General features: G+C 36.4%; 1 protein-coding gene across 15 annotated transcripts in view; it reads left to right on the top strand.

Moving 5' to 3' along the window:
* The window catches only part of CHD9 (chromodomain helicase DNA binding protein 9), a 75,048-nt gene that overhangs the window by 22,931 nt on the left and 35,393 nt on the right, over positions 1–16,724 (top strand). For 9 of the 15 annotated variants that reach the window (XM_053400157.1, XM_053400156.1, XM_053400161.1 and 6 more), the window contains 7 exons: positions 4,916–5,253; positions 13,223–13,334; positions 13,446–13,592; positions 14,880–14,948; positions 15,042–15,097; positions 15,581–15,698; positions 16,073–16,159. In XM_053400157.1, coding sequence (XP_053256132.1) covers positions 4,916–5,253; positions 13,223–13,334; positions 13,446–13,592; positions 14,880–14,948; positions 15,042–15,097; positions 15,581–15,698; positions 16,073–16,159 — 927 coding nt within the window. Of the gene's footprint in view, positions 1–2,560; positions 2,950–3,043; positions 3,308–3,449; positions 3,547–4,915; positions 5,254–6,324; positions 6,460–8,496; positions 8,566–13,222; positions 13,335–13,445; positions 13,593–14,879; positions 14,949–15,041; positions 15,098–15,580; positions 15,699–16,072; positions 16,160–16,724 lie in introns of those variants that run through there. The other 6 variants (XM_053400165.1, XM_053400166.1, XM_053400168.1 and 3 more) reach the window with 5 other exon arrangements.

Genomic DNA, 16,724 nt, shown 5'->3' on the forward strand with positions numbered 1-16,724 from the left:
TCCAAGGAAGGGGAGTCCACTGCCTCCTAAGGGAGACGGTTCCACTATCAAAAAGCTCTTACTGTAAGAAAGTTTTTCTGTATGTTTAGTTGGAATCTCCTTTCTTGTAACTTGAAACCATTGGTTTGAGTCCTACCTTCCAGAGCAGGAGAAAACAAGTTTGCTCCATCTTCCATGTGACAGCCCTTTAGATGTTTGAAGATGGCTATCATATCTCCTCTCAGTCTCCTCTTTTCCAGGCTAAACATACTTAGCTCCTTCAACAATTCCTAATAAGGCTTGACTTCTAGACCCTTGATCATCCTAGTTGCCTTCCTATGCATATGTTCCAACTTGTCAACATCCTTCTTAAATTTTGGCTCCCAGAACTGGACACAGTATTCCAGGTGTGGTCTGACCAAGGCAGAATAGAGTGGTACTATTACTTCCCTTGATCTAGACACTATACTTCTGTTTATTTACTACATTTCAATCTTACCTTTGTAGTTCTGAAGAAGTGCTAAAGATGCCTAGTGTCAATAATGAAAACAGAACAAACGGGGGGGATAAACCATGAAAAAACTTCTTTAAAGAGAGTAGCAGACCAAATAATAGAGGGCCAATAAAATAATTTTAAAAGCTTGGTTCCTTTTTTGTGAACAGCACTGAGTTTGCTTTTGTCACAGAAAAGCAGGATATAAATGTCCAAATAAGTAAATCAAATTTGAGTAGCAGATAAACCACAAGTTCATTGAACAGTAGTGTTTTGGAACATGAACATTTTATATAGTCTACTTTCCAATTAAAGCATGATCTTTCTGAAGCAGTTTATAGTCCTAAAATAGCATATTAAACATAATTTGCAATCATACAACACAGAAAAAATACAATAGAACATTGATAAAAAATATAACAGCATCTAGTTCTCATCATTTAATATAGATATGAAACAGTAGAGAAAGTTGGAGCCATAAGAAAGTACCGTTAATACCTGCTTAATTCCATTGGTGTTTTAACCTGTACTGATAGATCCAAAAGAATCTGCAGGAAAATTTCCTTTTGACCTTCAAATGAAGATCATCAACCAAGACTACTAAAGCAATCTCTGTCCCATGGCCAAGCTAGAAACTACAGTGGCATCATTTTCAAAACCATTTGTATTAATATTTTATTGAAAAGGTTTCAATTATAAAGTAATAAAGTGATGGATAAAAATAAAAGGCACAAAAATGTGTAGAAAATATATATATAAGAAAAAACATCCTCACCCATACATTCTTTTCAGCAAGTACCTGCTTGAGACACCAGCTGAAAGACTGAATTGTAGGATCCAAATTCAAATGATTATTAGTATATTAAAACTATTTTTCAGACTCATTATTGTATGTAGCACCTTGACATCTGGTTGTGATCTTTAGGTGCTTGACCCATGAGTAGGGTTAGGTATTTTCCAATCCGTTTATCAGTGAACTAATTTCACTGGACACATTTCTTCACCATTTTGGGACAATCTTCTGCCATGCACACTTAAGTCGTCTCCCCTGCTCTCTTAGCTCTTTTTGTCGCCCAATAAATCAAGGCATGCAGCCCTGCTATGACATAGAGAAATTTCATGGTGCTGCTGTATTTATGCCCAAGGTCAGTCTTCATTGCAGAGGCGAGTAAGGCCAACTGCACAGAAGTTTATTAAATCTCTCAGAATTTTGGAAAACAATTAGATCTATAGGTCTCCAGGGATAGGCAAACCTAGCTCACTTCCCACTCGGGGACCACAAATTCTGTGTGGCCTTGGTATCTAATCATTTTCTACAAGTCAGCTGTGAAGTATATTCCTTCTGTGAATGATATGGTGCACATTTTCAAAACAGATACAGTTTTCATCAGATTGAATAAAGCTGTGTATTAATAACTTTGACTTTTATAAAGATTAATACTTCTTAAACTTTTATTTTCAGTCTGTTACCCATTTCATGGGTTTTGACCATTTCCTCTCTTTATAATATTTAAGGCTGGCCTCCTCTTCCTTCTGCAACTGTATTACAGAATTATTATTATTATAAACAATATTACTTTTGTGGTGTGGACCTCAAAAATATGTGAGTAGTATGGATTTTGATCAGTAAGGTCTTACCTACCTGTTCTGTCCAAATAGATACATTACAGAAAGGCAAGGAGAGTAAAGGAGTATAAAGCAGGCATGGCTCAAAATAGCTTCCGCAAAAACACCTCTGTACTGTCCTGCTAAAATATCAAGTGTTCACGTGGAAAAAAAATGATGCATCTCATTTTGTAACAGTAAATATCTTATATGGTCCTTGTGCTTCTGGACTTCAAATATTTTTGCTCTGTGGACCTAGTATTATAAAGCTGTAGGAGGGATACTTTGAAATGGATGTCAGATTTCAGTGTGTTACTTGAGTGTGGTGTGGAATACATAGGTATTATTTTCAACTACTGTAGCAGCTGGAAGAGTAAGAGTTAACTACTGTACCACATGTAGGGAAGAACAGTCTATTGAGGGTTAAATTACAGAGTCTAATGGAATAATAACTGGTAGCACCATCTGCTGGCCTACTTCCGCAGAAGGAGTCAGTATTTTTAACAACATCTCTAATATTCATGCTGATGCATTTTGATGCTTTGTGCATTCATTTCTTTATGTGTTTTGTTGGAATCTGGCTATCTGCTTACAGCTATTGTTGAAATTCTGCCGTTCCATGGAGGTTGACGGTTTCTCATACGGTAGATAAACAGAGGACTCTTGCTTGTCAAGGAAGGAATATGTTGATAATTCACAATGTGTATTTGTGGAAGGTTGTGTCTATCCTGGCTTTCGGCTTACTAAATAGGCCATTTAGCAATCTTCTTTCAATGCTTTTCTCTTGAGCACTACCTCGGGTGGTGAAAAATCAGAGGGCAAGCCTTTGTCTAATGCCAAAAATGTCTTCAGTGAAGAGGCCAAGAGGAAGGGTAAGTGAAAGCTTGAATGAGTGGGAGGAGGAGGGGTTCTTTGGGCTAAAAGGCTAATGGGATTGAATAACCTTCCTTATTACTGGCTGCTGCTGCGGGAGTCGTGCTGCATCGCCATCTTGAGCTTGTTGCTGTTTTCTCGAGTCTTGGTGATTTGTTGTAGCCTGCAGGCCTTGAGGTGGCATTTTACTTAGCTATCATAAACCCTGCTTTCTTCTTCGTGCTGCAGCACTGCTGTTAAGCTTTGATGAGGCACGTATAGAAAAATGTATCCAGTAAAGCGAACTGGATCTGGCCTGAAAATGTGTTTGGAAATTCCTGGCTTTCCCCTATGCTGTAGTCAGAGGCACATTTATGGGTGAGAACATAGCAGAATTGTTATCTGCTTTTTTTGTCTGTTTGGATAGGAAATTCTTTCCATTCCTTACGTTTGTTTTTTTTTAAAAGCTGTCCTCCGTCAGATCTTTGAGAGGCTGCTATAATTATTTGTGCTAGAAACAGGAATTTCAGTGTGCGTACATTTAGAAACAACAACCAAACAAAGGAGCTGTTCAACTGTTTCCTGTGATCAGTTCTACATGAATTTCTAAACAAAGGGTATTTTTTGTAACTAATTGACTGAAATTGTTTTAGCGTTATATGCCTAGTTTACCTGTGAAAGCTAATTTGGCTTAAATATATTGCATCTGAATGTTGAACATTGTATTATGTACAGATTTTGCTATGACGTTAACTTTTATGTTATGTAAGTTTTTATAGATTTGCTTTTGCTTCATCAGTATATGGTTTCTGTATCTGGCTAGAAATTCAAGATTTGTAAAACAGTATTTTTTATGTATAAACATTCTTTTTACATGGGAGTTGTATAGAACTATTTGGCTTATCCTGAATATTTTTTTAATCAGTGTGCCATAAATAAAATGTTTTATTACATTTAAAATACAACTTAAATGGTCACAAAAAATTGGTAACTGTATGATGAAAATTCTTTTAAATTATGTTTATATTTTTATTCACACTGGTGAAGGGTGAGTAGGTTGTGAATGTAGATTAATTTTCAACTGAAGTGAGATAGCGCAGAAAATATGGAAGTAAAAAAGAAGGTAAACAGTAAAATGGAGAATGTGAATAAATGCAGTTGGAACAGGAGTTGTATTATGGCCCACCCCATCAGTACATGAAGACTGTAAACTGGACCCTCCCCAGGCACAGATGCTAATTTAGTGGACACCCCCCCTTTATTTTTACAAGGTTTTACAATGGATAGAGAATTTTCACACTAGACAAAAGATTTTAGGATTTAGAAGTAACAATTTTTAAAGATTTATAACTTCAAACTACACCATTTTTACCTTTTACTTTTCTATAGTACAGCTGCCAGCTCTATTAAAATGAGAGAAAAAACTTAGAATACTTATTTGAGTTTAACATTTATATGTCTGTTTCCCAAGCCCCCTTTTATTGCACATGCAAAGACCTCGTCTAATACACAGTAATGTAGTAATTTTACTATAACTTAAAGCTACAGTATCACCTCGATTTTTCTAAATATTGTCTGTGACAAAGAATGTCACAAAGAATGCAGATAAAAAGTTGGATAGCTCCCCCCATACCCACTCAGGAATACTATAGCTTTAACAGATGGTGTTTTTATACTGACTTCTGTATGATTTTATGATAGAATTAAATGTTTTATTTTTATTGCATTTGCATGAATTATCTAACTATATAATATGTGATTAGGGCTTCAATCTGCAGCATACTTATTAGTAAGCCTTAAAGAACACAGTAGATCTTATTTTAAGTATACATGTGTAGGACTGTGCTGCATGACTGCAGTTAGACTATGGAATAAGCACTGGGACTATCTCCTGAGTAAACATGTATAAGCCTGCACTGCAAATGTACAATATAAGACAACACATTTGTTTTAGATGAATAACGTATATATATATTTTTCTTGCAGCCTCCTTCCTCCAAGAAAACAGATGGTTCTGGGACATATGCTAAGTTGCAGAATACCCAGGTGAAATCTATGTCTGAGAAAAAACAGAAAAAAAAGGTGGAATCTGAAAGTAAGCAGGAGAAAGCTAATCGCATAATATCGGAGGCAATAGCAAAAGCAAAAGAGAGAGGGGAGCGAAACATTCCACGAGTAATGAGTCCAGAAAACTTCCCAAGTGTTTCAGCAGAAGGAAGAGAGGAAAAGAAGGGCAGGAAAGTTAAATCAAAACCAAAAGACAAAGAAAGCAAAAAACCCAAAACTGGCTCTTCATCCAAAACTAAAGAGAGAGCAAAAATTGGGTAAGTGGGCTAACATTCTGTTGTCTGACAGTTTAGCATCCCAACCATAGCCAGTGTTTATGTGGAACTTGATTTCAGCAGGGCTTATATACAATAAAACATGCATAATATTGCAACCTGGGGGTATTTGAAAGAATTGAGATAACACAGAGAGGATTTTTTTTTTTACAAGGGTTGAGGAAGTAGTTAGATAAGTTCTATTTTAAAAAAAAAAACTTCTTGTGAGAGTCTAGTTTTTCCTGGGTCATTGCATATCATTGCATGAAAGCAAAATGCCCCAGGAACTCTTAAGCTACTGCAGAAAGTGTTGGAACTGCTAAATGTAGGTGGCATATCTGCTGCTGATTTTTAGTCCAGTTCCAGTCCTTATCCTTAATATGAGAGATAATACAATATTTGATGTATTCATTCTTAAGTGAAGTTTGCATGAAGCAGAATCCTAGGATCTGTGGTATTAGCAGTCTCTGCAGCTCAGACTGGGCAGGAAGAGACCCTGCCAACAATTTATTTCAGGTCCCATTTGTTTTCATATATAATATCCTAGCTTTAATCAAAACCAATTTTGGGCTGGCTGGCTTTGTATATAATATGCAGGATGTCTCTGTGTGCGTCCCTTACTGCTAAGAGCTTTTAACACTACAGTATGTTGAATTCAGTTGTTAGAACTAGGGTATTCTAATATAGTGTATTAACTTAAAACTTTCTCTTATATAATAATTGTGCTGTGGGATAATTTTGTAAGCATTTTGGCCACGTGTTATGATCAAGTGCTATAGTTCTTAGCATTTCTCATAGCAGTATTCTTGTAACAATTGGCTTCTACGCCAAATATGTATTGTCCTTTGCAGTCCTTTTTCCATTGCTGTTGTGCACCTATGTGTGTGTGCAGATATAGATATGTACTGTATAATGTATTTGGGTTTTGTGGGTTTACTTGCACAGCTTGGAATGACTGTTGATCCAAAACTTTTAAACAATCAGATGGGTTGATGCTTGTCTTCTCCCTGGGACCTGCAGGGTTCCATTTCATCAGTGCTTGTGTTCAAAATGGAATTGAGGATGCTACATAAACTCTTGGAATGAGGGGCCACAATGTCATTGATGGGTTTCATCCTCTGATCAAGCTTCCACGTTTGAGTGCTTATGTATTTTTTGCATTGACTGATATGTCATATAGCAGAAGTGGACAGATATGCTTTCCATCTGGTATGAATTCTGCAGTCCTTTCATTTACATTCCTTTTCAACAGACATAGCTGTGTGTTTTTTGTAAACTACACTGAAAGAAAGAATATAGTGAAAGAATTTTTTAACCAAATAGATTTAAATTTGAAGTGTTTATAATATTATGTATGTTTTTAAAGAAAAAAATCAACATTGAGCATTGAATATTATTTTAGAATAGTGTAAGCTTTTTAATATATACTTTGTTGCGTAGTTCTACACAGGCTATCCTTAGGCAGAGTAATATTTCTGACTTTTAACAGAAAAATACTTATTCTTACTATTTAGTGTGTATTTAAGTATATTGAGTTGTATCCAACTAAATTACACTCAGGTAGTACCCCTGAAATCATTGGACTTGATTTAGCCATGACTTGAACTCATCATGTTGTCTTCAAAATTGTACATACTAATACAATGTTAGGAAGAATGAAAGTCTAGACATTTTTATTGGTTGTGGAATATCCAATGTAAAGTCCTGCCTTTGACTTCTTCCATTCTACTTGTATATATTTTGCCATATTTCTTATTTCGCCTGGATTAGCCTTCGCATCTGCTTTTATCAAGCACATCCCTCTTATTTAAGAAGCAGTTTATACAGTGTTATATATGTACATGGTACTTTTCAAAGAACAGGTTTGACAGTTTAAAAATAGATTAAAGGGGAAATGGAGGCAGGGTAAACAGGGAAAATATGTAACTATTTGGGTTAGACTTTGTTAAAGTACATAAGATAGTATGCCTAAATTCTTTGTCATGACCCACTTATGCAGCAAAGCTTTCCTTTACCTAATCTGAAGTCCCTTAACTGTTTCTTCATTGCATTTCCAGAACCCACTAAACTTCCCCAACACATAGCTGTTGCCACATAGTTCTCTTCATTCACTTATAAATTGTTGATCTAATGCAGATTGGAAGCTTTTCCTTCCATTTTGTATTAACCATTGTTTTAGCATTTCATCTGAATTTGGACAAAGCGGTTTACTAAAACCAGCTTCAAACTTTGATCTATGAAGCAGAATTATTTTCAATGCATTTATTTTATAAGCTTCAACTTCATCCAAAAATGTATTTCAGGGTGGTATGCATTGAATTTAAAATGTACAAATACAATATAAAATGTAACCAATAATCCATTAAAATTTAAAGTAATAGTAGTATCTAGATGGCTAAAAATACTATATTTAAAAATGCCTGGGGAAATAGAAATGTTTTCACCTGACATTGGAAAGAAAGCAGCATCTGTGCCAGGCATCCTCCTTTAGGAAGGCATTCCACACAGGGTACAAATAAGGGCCTCTTCTGATTATTTTAATGCATCTGTAGGTTGGTTCCAGAGGAGGCCCTCCTTCAAATATTTGCATCCCAAGTTGTTTAGGGTTTTAAAGATAAGCACCAGTACCTTTAATTGGGTTTTGTAGTGAAAATGGAAGAAATAAGAGTTCCTTTAGAATTGATTTAACTTGCCTCTGCATAAATCAACCAGAACCCTAGTAGCCAAATTTTGTTATAGTTGAAGTGTCTGAACTGTGTTCAAGGACAGCCCTACATATAATGCATTACAGTAATCAAACCTAGAATTTACCAGAGCATGGATCAGCATGGTCAGACTGTCTTAGTCTAGGAAAGACCAAAGCAGATGAACTTATCACATTTTAGGATTTGGACAAAACACCAACCTGTGGTTAATTGAAAATAGAAGCAAAAGCTTCTGACAGCATCCTCATTACTACACCAGTAGGGGAGAGTGCATATCCCTCAGGGTCATTCCACTATGTTATTGTTATGTGTGAATGAGACCTAATTGCTGTGTAGGACTTAGCACAATGTTGCTAATTTGGTAAATATTTAGAAGTTGTCAGGGGAGGCTGGTTCATAAGGGGAAAGGGGGCCGTTCCCCACCAAGAGCAGCCATTGTGCCACAGCAGACCCTGGTTCTCTCTTAACCCCAGAGCTTCAGCTCACTCTTCCTCTCCACTTCTCTCACATCCTAATTGTTCACTCTCTGCCTGTCTTCCAGCTTGGAGTCTGCATTACTATGACACAGGCAGGCCTGCCCACACACCTCTCCAGAAAAAAGGGAGAAATGGTAACTTATTTCAAAATTTCCCATAGGAGAATCTTGTTCCATTGAAACACCTAGTCAATCAGGACAATTATTTACTGCAATTTGTATGAAGTGATTTGTTCCAGACTGATGCCTGCACCCAATTCACTGCAAGAACTTCATACCATTTCCCTCACCAGAGTGGTGTCCCTAGACCAATCAGAATTTAGTTAGGATGCTTTCAGCCAATCATGTTTTTGCTGCAGTACTGTTCTGAGAGAGAAGCTTAGCTAACACAACATTTTGGAGACTGGACTGAAGTAGCAAAAGGAACAGGCAGATTGTGTTGTGTTGGTGGAAAGCAGAGGCAGAGAACTACTACAAGATAGGAGGACTGCACTTTCTGTTGAATAGAAAGTTCTCCCCCTACACCTTTGTTTCTTCTTTTCCCCCTTCTAATCCTTAGACTTGCTCTCTCATCACCCTACGTCATCCTCACTGTTTCTTCGCACTCCTAGACTCTTCCCCTGCTTCAATCTCTCTCCTTCTCTCCCAGCCCCCTTAAACTTTCTTGTGTTTTTGTCTCTATTCCAAGTGTGCTCTATTGTGGCATTCACCTTTATCAGCTGTTTGCCCTACCTTTTGCTCCATCAGCCGCCACGAGTAGTTGTATGAACAGAGAGAAATTAAAGATAATACTAGAATGGGAGATTGAAGTGTGGAGTATGACTGTGTCTGCTTCAAGCAAGTCATCCTTATCATCACACACAGAGAGAGAGAGAGAAAGAGAGAGAGAGGTTTTTCTTCACTGTGACTACAAGGAGAGTGAAAGACACTCCTTACTCAATATATAGTCTTAGTCACACTGTGCAGTGTTGTGGCAGATGCTTCATTGTGAGGTTGAGATAGCAAATGTTAGTGAGCAGCCTCATAGTCCTAACAACTTAGCTGAAAGTAATTTCAGGGCAGATAACCCAAATGACACGCTGGGACAGATACAGGAATTAAAAGGGTGTTTAGTCATGCCGGCCATATGACCCAGAAAGCTGTCTGTGGACAAACACTGGCTCCCTCAGCCTCAAAGTGAAATAAGCGCTGCAACCCCATAGTCGCCTTTGACTGGACTTAACCATCCAGGGGTCCTTTACCTTATTTTACCCTTACTTCAGTGATGTAGGCCATTGAGGAGGAGAAGTTCTCCTTGTCCCCAGAACTCATAAAACCTTTGTTGTCAAAGACCTTGTAGAGAACAAAACTGATTTACCAAGTTTCCAAAAGAAAATATTGATAGTGTGCAGATCCCCACTCCATAATACTCATGTCTATAGTTATAATTTGTGTTGCTGTGGGAAAAAGTATGTATTCCACATGTCTAAGGCGCCACAAAAAACAAGATTCTTTATGTATTCTGATTTATTTATTTATTTATTGAATTTCATTTGCACCTTTCCTCCCCAAATGAGCTTGGGGTAGCAGTCACCAATGTGGTAATACAATACAAAATTCAATAAAATCACTTTTAAAAAGTATAAATACATTTTTTAAAAAATGTGCTTTAAATGTATGGCATAATCATAAACACTTCTGTTTTCTGAAACAAGAAGCATGCTTTCTGTTGTTTTTGGATGCACCGCTAACACATTTGCAAAGCTAAGCAGGAACCATGTGTTGAGATTCTTGTATTACAGGGCATTGGAGTAGATGACCCTTAGGGTCCATTCCAACTCTGCAGTTCTATGATTCTATTTGGCCAAGCAAACATAATCCTGAAGGAGGCATGCCTGCTGCCCACCAGAAAAAGCCAAATGTCTCTTTAGAGAATTTTTGCCACCTACAGTTTGGTCACATCCACACCATACATTTTGTTCATTTATTCTTACGTTCAATTTATATCCCACCCAGGGGAGCAAACACATCTATAATTAAAACAATTTTAAAGCATTCTAAAAATAATTCAAAGTATTCCTTCAATCAGTGATTTCAGCATTGCCAAGAACAGTATCTTTCAGCCATCAAATGCCTGGGAAATAGGAATATTTTTAAATACCACGTCCACCTGAAAGTGAGGTAAACAATGAGGGCATTCCACGAACAGAGAATCACCATTGAAGAGACCCTGTTGGGTCAACACCAACTTGACAGCTTCCACTTTTAGTTGTTACCCCTACACAGCCTACCTAATATTTACTGCTTCTGATGTACAGCCTTAACATATTCATGATTAACCCTGAAAAAGATGTAATGGTGTAGTTAAAATCAACAGTAACTGTGAAGGGAAATGTTAGTACTAATGACTTATCATAGGCAATGTCCTATGCTGTGTTGTCCTTAATGAAGCATACCTTTAGACATTGGTTTGGACTTTATGGTCTTCAGGTACATTTCAGAATTATGAGTCATAAAGTTGGCAAGATGAATCATGTGCAAGGTCTGGCTGCAGCAGCTGCGTAATGAGAAAAGGAAAAATTTCTTTTTAAATGGGGGTTGGGGAGTACAGAGGATGATGGGGATATCTGCTGTTTGGTGCATATTTTCAAGTCGGGATTGTTTTCTGCTTATCTGTTGTTAGTTAATGGATTTTGTGGTATGGCTATTAATGCATCTTAGTGTGAGTACTGATTTTTAAGGTTTATTATTTATATGCATGCTTTGGAAAGAGTGGGTGGGTGGGTGTTCAAATGCCAGGCTTTTGACTTGTTCTTTATATGTATAATGTTTTGATTTGATGTTCAGTAGCAGTGATGTCCAAAATATTTTTCTCCTGACGGACCTTGCCTGGCTCAGGATAGGAGTTCTTGAGTGAATTCATCAAAGGCTAGGAACAAACATAAATATTCTGTATGTTGTCATTGTACTGCTAATTGTCCTTTTAAAAATAATTATAAAATATCCTGCAATCTGAGTTTATATATTGTGGATATGAATTCAAGCGGAGGTAGAGAAGCAAGATGGTCTTAATGTGTCATGTTGCACATTTAAATTTTGGTTTTATGAGTTGCATAATTTTACAGTAGTAAGTTGGTGATGTTAGCAAACAAATTTTTTCAAGGCTTTTATGATCACATTAATTAGAGATCCAATTAGGTTTTCCATTACTTTTGCCTAGAGTTGTCATACATCTGCTATGATTCCTTCAGAACATCCAACTAACCAATGATAGCTTTTTGTTTAATTTGAGGGAAAGCACTAAATTAGTCAATCAGATTCTTTTCAGTAACCTTCGGGCTGCTATTTGGGTTAAAGGGACTGTTATCTCAAAAAACTTTACTGTGGGTTTCCTTAACTGAATAATGTTAATGCAATAGTAAATAGTAAACAAAAACTAGGCTTCTGTCATAAAAAGAAATGTAATGGGCTTCCTGGATTGCTATTCATTCTTAAAAATGATTTGACGTTTATAAGTAATCAGTCATCCCAGCCATATGTGACTTGTAATGTAGAAAGCTAATGAAAACTAGTGGTGTTGCTCTGGTGAAATAAGATCAGGGTGCTTTTCTTAAGAACTTGAACGTTTAAAGGGATCCAGATAGTCTTCCTTATTTCTGTAATTGCTTCTAGCAAATTAGATGTTTTGTACATGCGCCATCTACAAACAAGATTTTATGTTATTAACTTTTAAATTTCATAAGCTCAGTAAATTGCTGAGTAATTATAATGGGTGCCATCTGATCTAAATTGTCCCCAAAGTAGAGCCAATGGATGTAACTTGGGCAGGTACCACTATTTGCATATATAGTGATTGGTGAATCATTTCTTTAAACCAGCTTCATTTATTCAATTATTTCTTTTAAATATGATACAGTTGAAAATGGTTGAGTCGCCCCACTTTCATTGCTTTGAATTATCTTCCAGTGGCCGGTCATGTTTACTGTTTTTGATGAATAGTAACTGCAGCAAATTAATAAAGGCCAATTTTTTTTTTATAAAAGGGATGGGGAAAGTTCTGTGAAGCAACATAAATTTCTATAGTAAAGCAATTCTGTCATTGCTACATAGTATGTAATTATCAAATCTACATTATGTAAAGTGTGCATCTAAGGACATCTCTTTATCCGAATTTGGGTTTGATTGTAATCACATTGTGATTATTTTGAGAATGCATTGAAAAGCAGCACTTGTCAGACTTTAAATATGGGAAATTATATGTATTTGCAGCCCTCTGATTAAAACCAGATGGAATGATATTAATATTGTTCCTTTTTCTGTAACCCTTTGAATGTAAACTCAGAAATAATTAGCACTGTTGCATTAGGGCTGTAATTTCCCCTGCAATTCTGTAGTCATTATCAGTTGTTACTAATGAAATGGTTTCTGTACTTCTCGATGCTTCAAAATTTCAAACTGTCAACTTGAATATATTTTTTAGTGTGCTTACTCTGGATTATGTATGAAAATACTTTAGACTGATGCAATATGCACCACTTATATCAATAACTTTTTTTGTTTTGTGTGTTAATAATAAGCACTTCCAGGCAATATGTATAGATATTATTCTACAGTTGTCCATTCTTCTACTAAAGTAAGCTTTTTTTCTGGAGAGAAAAATTGAAATCTCCTCCGGCTAGCACCACATCAGGATTAGGAGGAAATATTTTAAAATGTTGCAACTTGACAGTGCATCTTTGATGTTAAATACAGAAAACATTTAGTATCTTAAATTTTATGACCAGGCTTAACTTTGTATTTTGTTTCAAAACAGCAAGATTATTATTACTTTGGGCAAAAAGCAAAAGAGAAAAAATGAGTCTTCAGATGAAATGTCTGATGCTAAGCAGACAACTCAGCAGTCGTTCAAAGATGAGACTTCTCAGGTATTCAGAAATTAACACTTTTATTTTGAAAATATGCTTAAAACATTAACTCAGTCCCCAACCTCTAACAGTTTGGTTAAAACACTTTCAATATTTGCAATTCCATTGTAGAAGAGAAGATCAAATCGACAAATTAAAAGGAAGAAGTATGCAGAAGAAGGTGAAGGAAAACAATCTGAGGAAGAAACCAAAGTTTCTGTCAAAATAAAAAAGAATTCCACCCCTTTACCTGCTGAACAGCCTTTACAGTTATTTGTAGTAAGTGAAACTCATTATTTGTGGGGTTTACCTCTTGCAGTTCTGTAGTTAGTTTCAAAGGCTACATACACTCAAACATGTTCATAGCACAAAAAGTTTTTCTTAATCCAGAATCTTTTGTGCTAATTCTCAACAAGCTGCTTTCAGTCTAGATTGATTATAGATCCTTGCTTAGGTTTTCCAAACTTTTCTTCCCTGCACATGCCCCAGGTGAGGGAAGAAAGAAGTAGTGATTTGAATCTTGGTATATGCCCACCCCACAACATAATTGGGCAGGTGTAAATACCCCTCCCCCCCAAAAAAAAATCTCCTGTGCTGCACGATACAGCTAATCTATGACTTGGAAGACCAATCAAGCCCTGTCTTACAATAGACAAAGCAATATAGTGTGTATTTCAGGAATGGGGCCACTGCCACCTTTGCCACCATGAGCCTAGCAGAGAAAACAAGCCTTTAAAATATTTTGATTTATACTACCCATTTTGCCAGTGCAACTTTTACCAGGTTGCTAGGTCACATGACAAATCACATGACTGAACCAGGATGGAGGGAGACTTTGAGACTTTGCCTGAGCCAGCATGAGGGAATACAACCAGTAGCCCAGAGTCAGACAGAGATCCACCTGTTCCAAACTGCTGATACCAGTAGGCCTAGGGTTTAGATTGCTCCTAGAAATGTGAACTAATGAAGGCAGCAGTCCATCAAATTATGTTCCTTGTATTCCTTACTGAAACAGTAGCTATATGGGAATAGTGCATTATGCATTGCACCATATACTCCCTCTCAGATAAGTTTGCCTCTGTGGAGAGATTCCTTGTATGGGTGGGAACTCATATGCATGCTTATAGGTCTTAACACCCATAAGAAATTTCAATAGAATCGGTACTATTTTTGTGTGCCCGGAACAGTGCATGGGCAAAGCTACCTACTTTGTGGAATGAAAGGGTCTATTTACCCTAAAGTGCACATGGGATCAGCATCAAGAAGTTTATGTACACTATGTACTGAATAATACTAATAATATATATTGGTGCTATTAGGAAATCTAAATGTGTTCATTTGTTTTGTGAAATATTAGTCCTAAGAACAAAGTAGTTTCTGTTCTAAAACTGTAAGAATTAATAGCTCCATAATAATAACTGTAGAGGTAGATTGAATATATTGAGTTTTATTCATTTGATTTTTTTACACATTTGTGTATAATCCTTCTCTGCTAATATCTGCACTCAGGACTGCTTTTAAATGGAATATAGCCTGTTTTGTTTTTGTTTCTTTGCACCTGATTAGGAGAATCCAAGTGAAGAAGATGCAGCAATTGTAGATAAAATTTTATCTTCCAGAATCATTAAGAAAGAAGTGAGTACATATGGGGATATGGGTTTTGGTTCATAGTTTTTAAAATGCTTTCATATAAAAGAATCTTAAACAGAACACTGTGTACTCTTTCAGATTCCTGGGGGAGCGACAGTGGAAGCCGAGGAATTTTTTGTTAAATACAAAAACTAGTAAGTATTGTAGTTACGTTATTTAAGTTAAATTACAAGTTTGAGACTATCAGGCTGGCTGACAGTTTCTAGGGCTAGGTAGAAGAGATCTGTACATAGTGTTTGCCCCCCCCCTCATTTTCCATGGTAGCAGCATGGGTTCCTTGCAAAACAGGGACCCCCAACTACAAAGAGTAAATATTAATTGGAACTAGGTAGTTACACCCCTGCTTGTAAATGAGGACTGTAATCATGCTTTTTGCTTAAATTATTTTTACTGTTAAATATGGTTCTAAAATGAGAGAATGCAATTGTACGCAGGTACTTTGTGGCTTTATTTTAAAGTTCAGGCACAGAGAAATAATCATATGAAGCATAGTGTATTAAAAATATGACCATCATTTCTCTTCGAAGGATTTATCTAATATTGCTAAGGGCATGTGTTGGAAGAAATATAACAAATTGCTTGCAGCAATGTGCTAACATACTGTTATGCCATTCTAGCTCCTACCTCCATTGTGAATGGGCTACTGAACAACAGCTTTTAAAAGATAAAAGAATCCAGCAGAAAATCAAACGTTTCAAGCTGAGGCAAGCACAAAGAGCCCATTTTTTTGCAGATGTGAGTATGCGGGAGGGAAACAAAAAACTACAAAGCTAATTAAATACTTGATTATCAGAAGCCTACACATATTTTGCTGTTTAGTATTTTGTTACATTCATGTACGTGTGTGTTCTCTTTCTCATTTTAATTATAGGCATTAAACAGTATAAATGAGTTTTTATATTAAAAATAGTGAAAATGCAATATATTCTTGGGTAATTTTAGCACATAATGCTGATCAATAACTTTTCTGTTCTCTATAGTTGGATATTAACAGCAAACCTCAACCCACTATTAATATACTTCAGTGCAATTTACAGTGTTCTGGAATTGAACCATGCTATGCTGTTAACTAGATCAATTAATTCATTATAAAATATACTCAATTTCAGATGGAGGAAGAACCTTTTAATCCCGATTATATTGAAGTAGATCGTGTGTTAGAAGTGTCCTTTTGTGAAGATAAGGACACTGGAGAGGTATGGATATAACCAAAAAGAATCATATATAATCTAAAGCACATGTTTTGCAGCATCTATCATGATCATTTTTAGAGTAGTGTGTGCACTCCCATATATATGTATGGCCTGTGTTGTATATATCTGTGACCGTGTTCAAATTCTAAGCTTCCTTTAGCCATAACAATAGGACAGAGTAAAAAAAGTGGGGGGGGGGGATAATTAAATAACCTCTATAATATAGGCATGGTGAACCTCTGACCTGCACGCCAAATTTGGCCTGATACAAACTCCAATTTGACTACAAAGCCATTTCCCCAAAGCACACACATGTGCCCCGCTTCAAAGTCCCTACACAGGGAACCTTGAGACATGGGTTATCTGGCTGACATTCTGACACCAATTGATTGGCCTATGGAAGTGGGGACAAATCTGGCAAAAAAATGTTCCCCATCTGTTGTCTAATGTATTTTCAAGCTTACAGTGTGGAAAGCATATAGGAATAATTAACCAAAGGGGGGGGGGGCAAGGGGTCAACTACAGGAAGAAAGCAAATACTGTATGTGAAATGTGTTGAAACATCTTA

The sequence above is a fragment of the Podarcis raffonei genome, chromosome 8 (assembly GCF_027172205.1).
Source record: "Podarcis raffonei isolate rPodRaf1 chromosome 8, rPodRaf1.pri, whole genome shotgun sequence".
Classification (NCBI taxonomy): domain Eukaryota; kingdom Metazoa; phylum Chordata; class Lepidosauria; order Squamata; family Lacertidae; genus Podarcis; species Podarcis raffonei.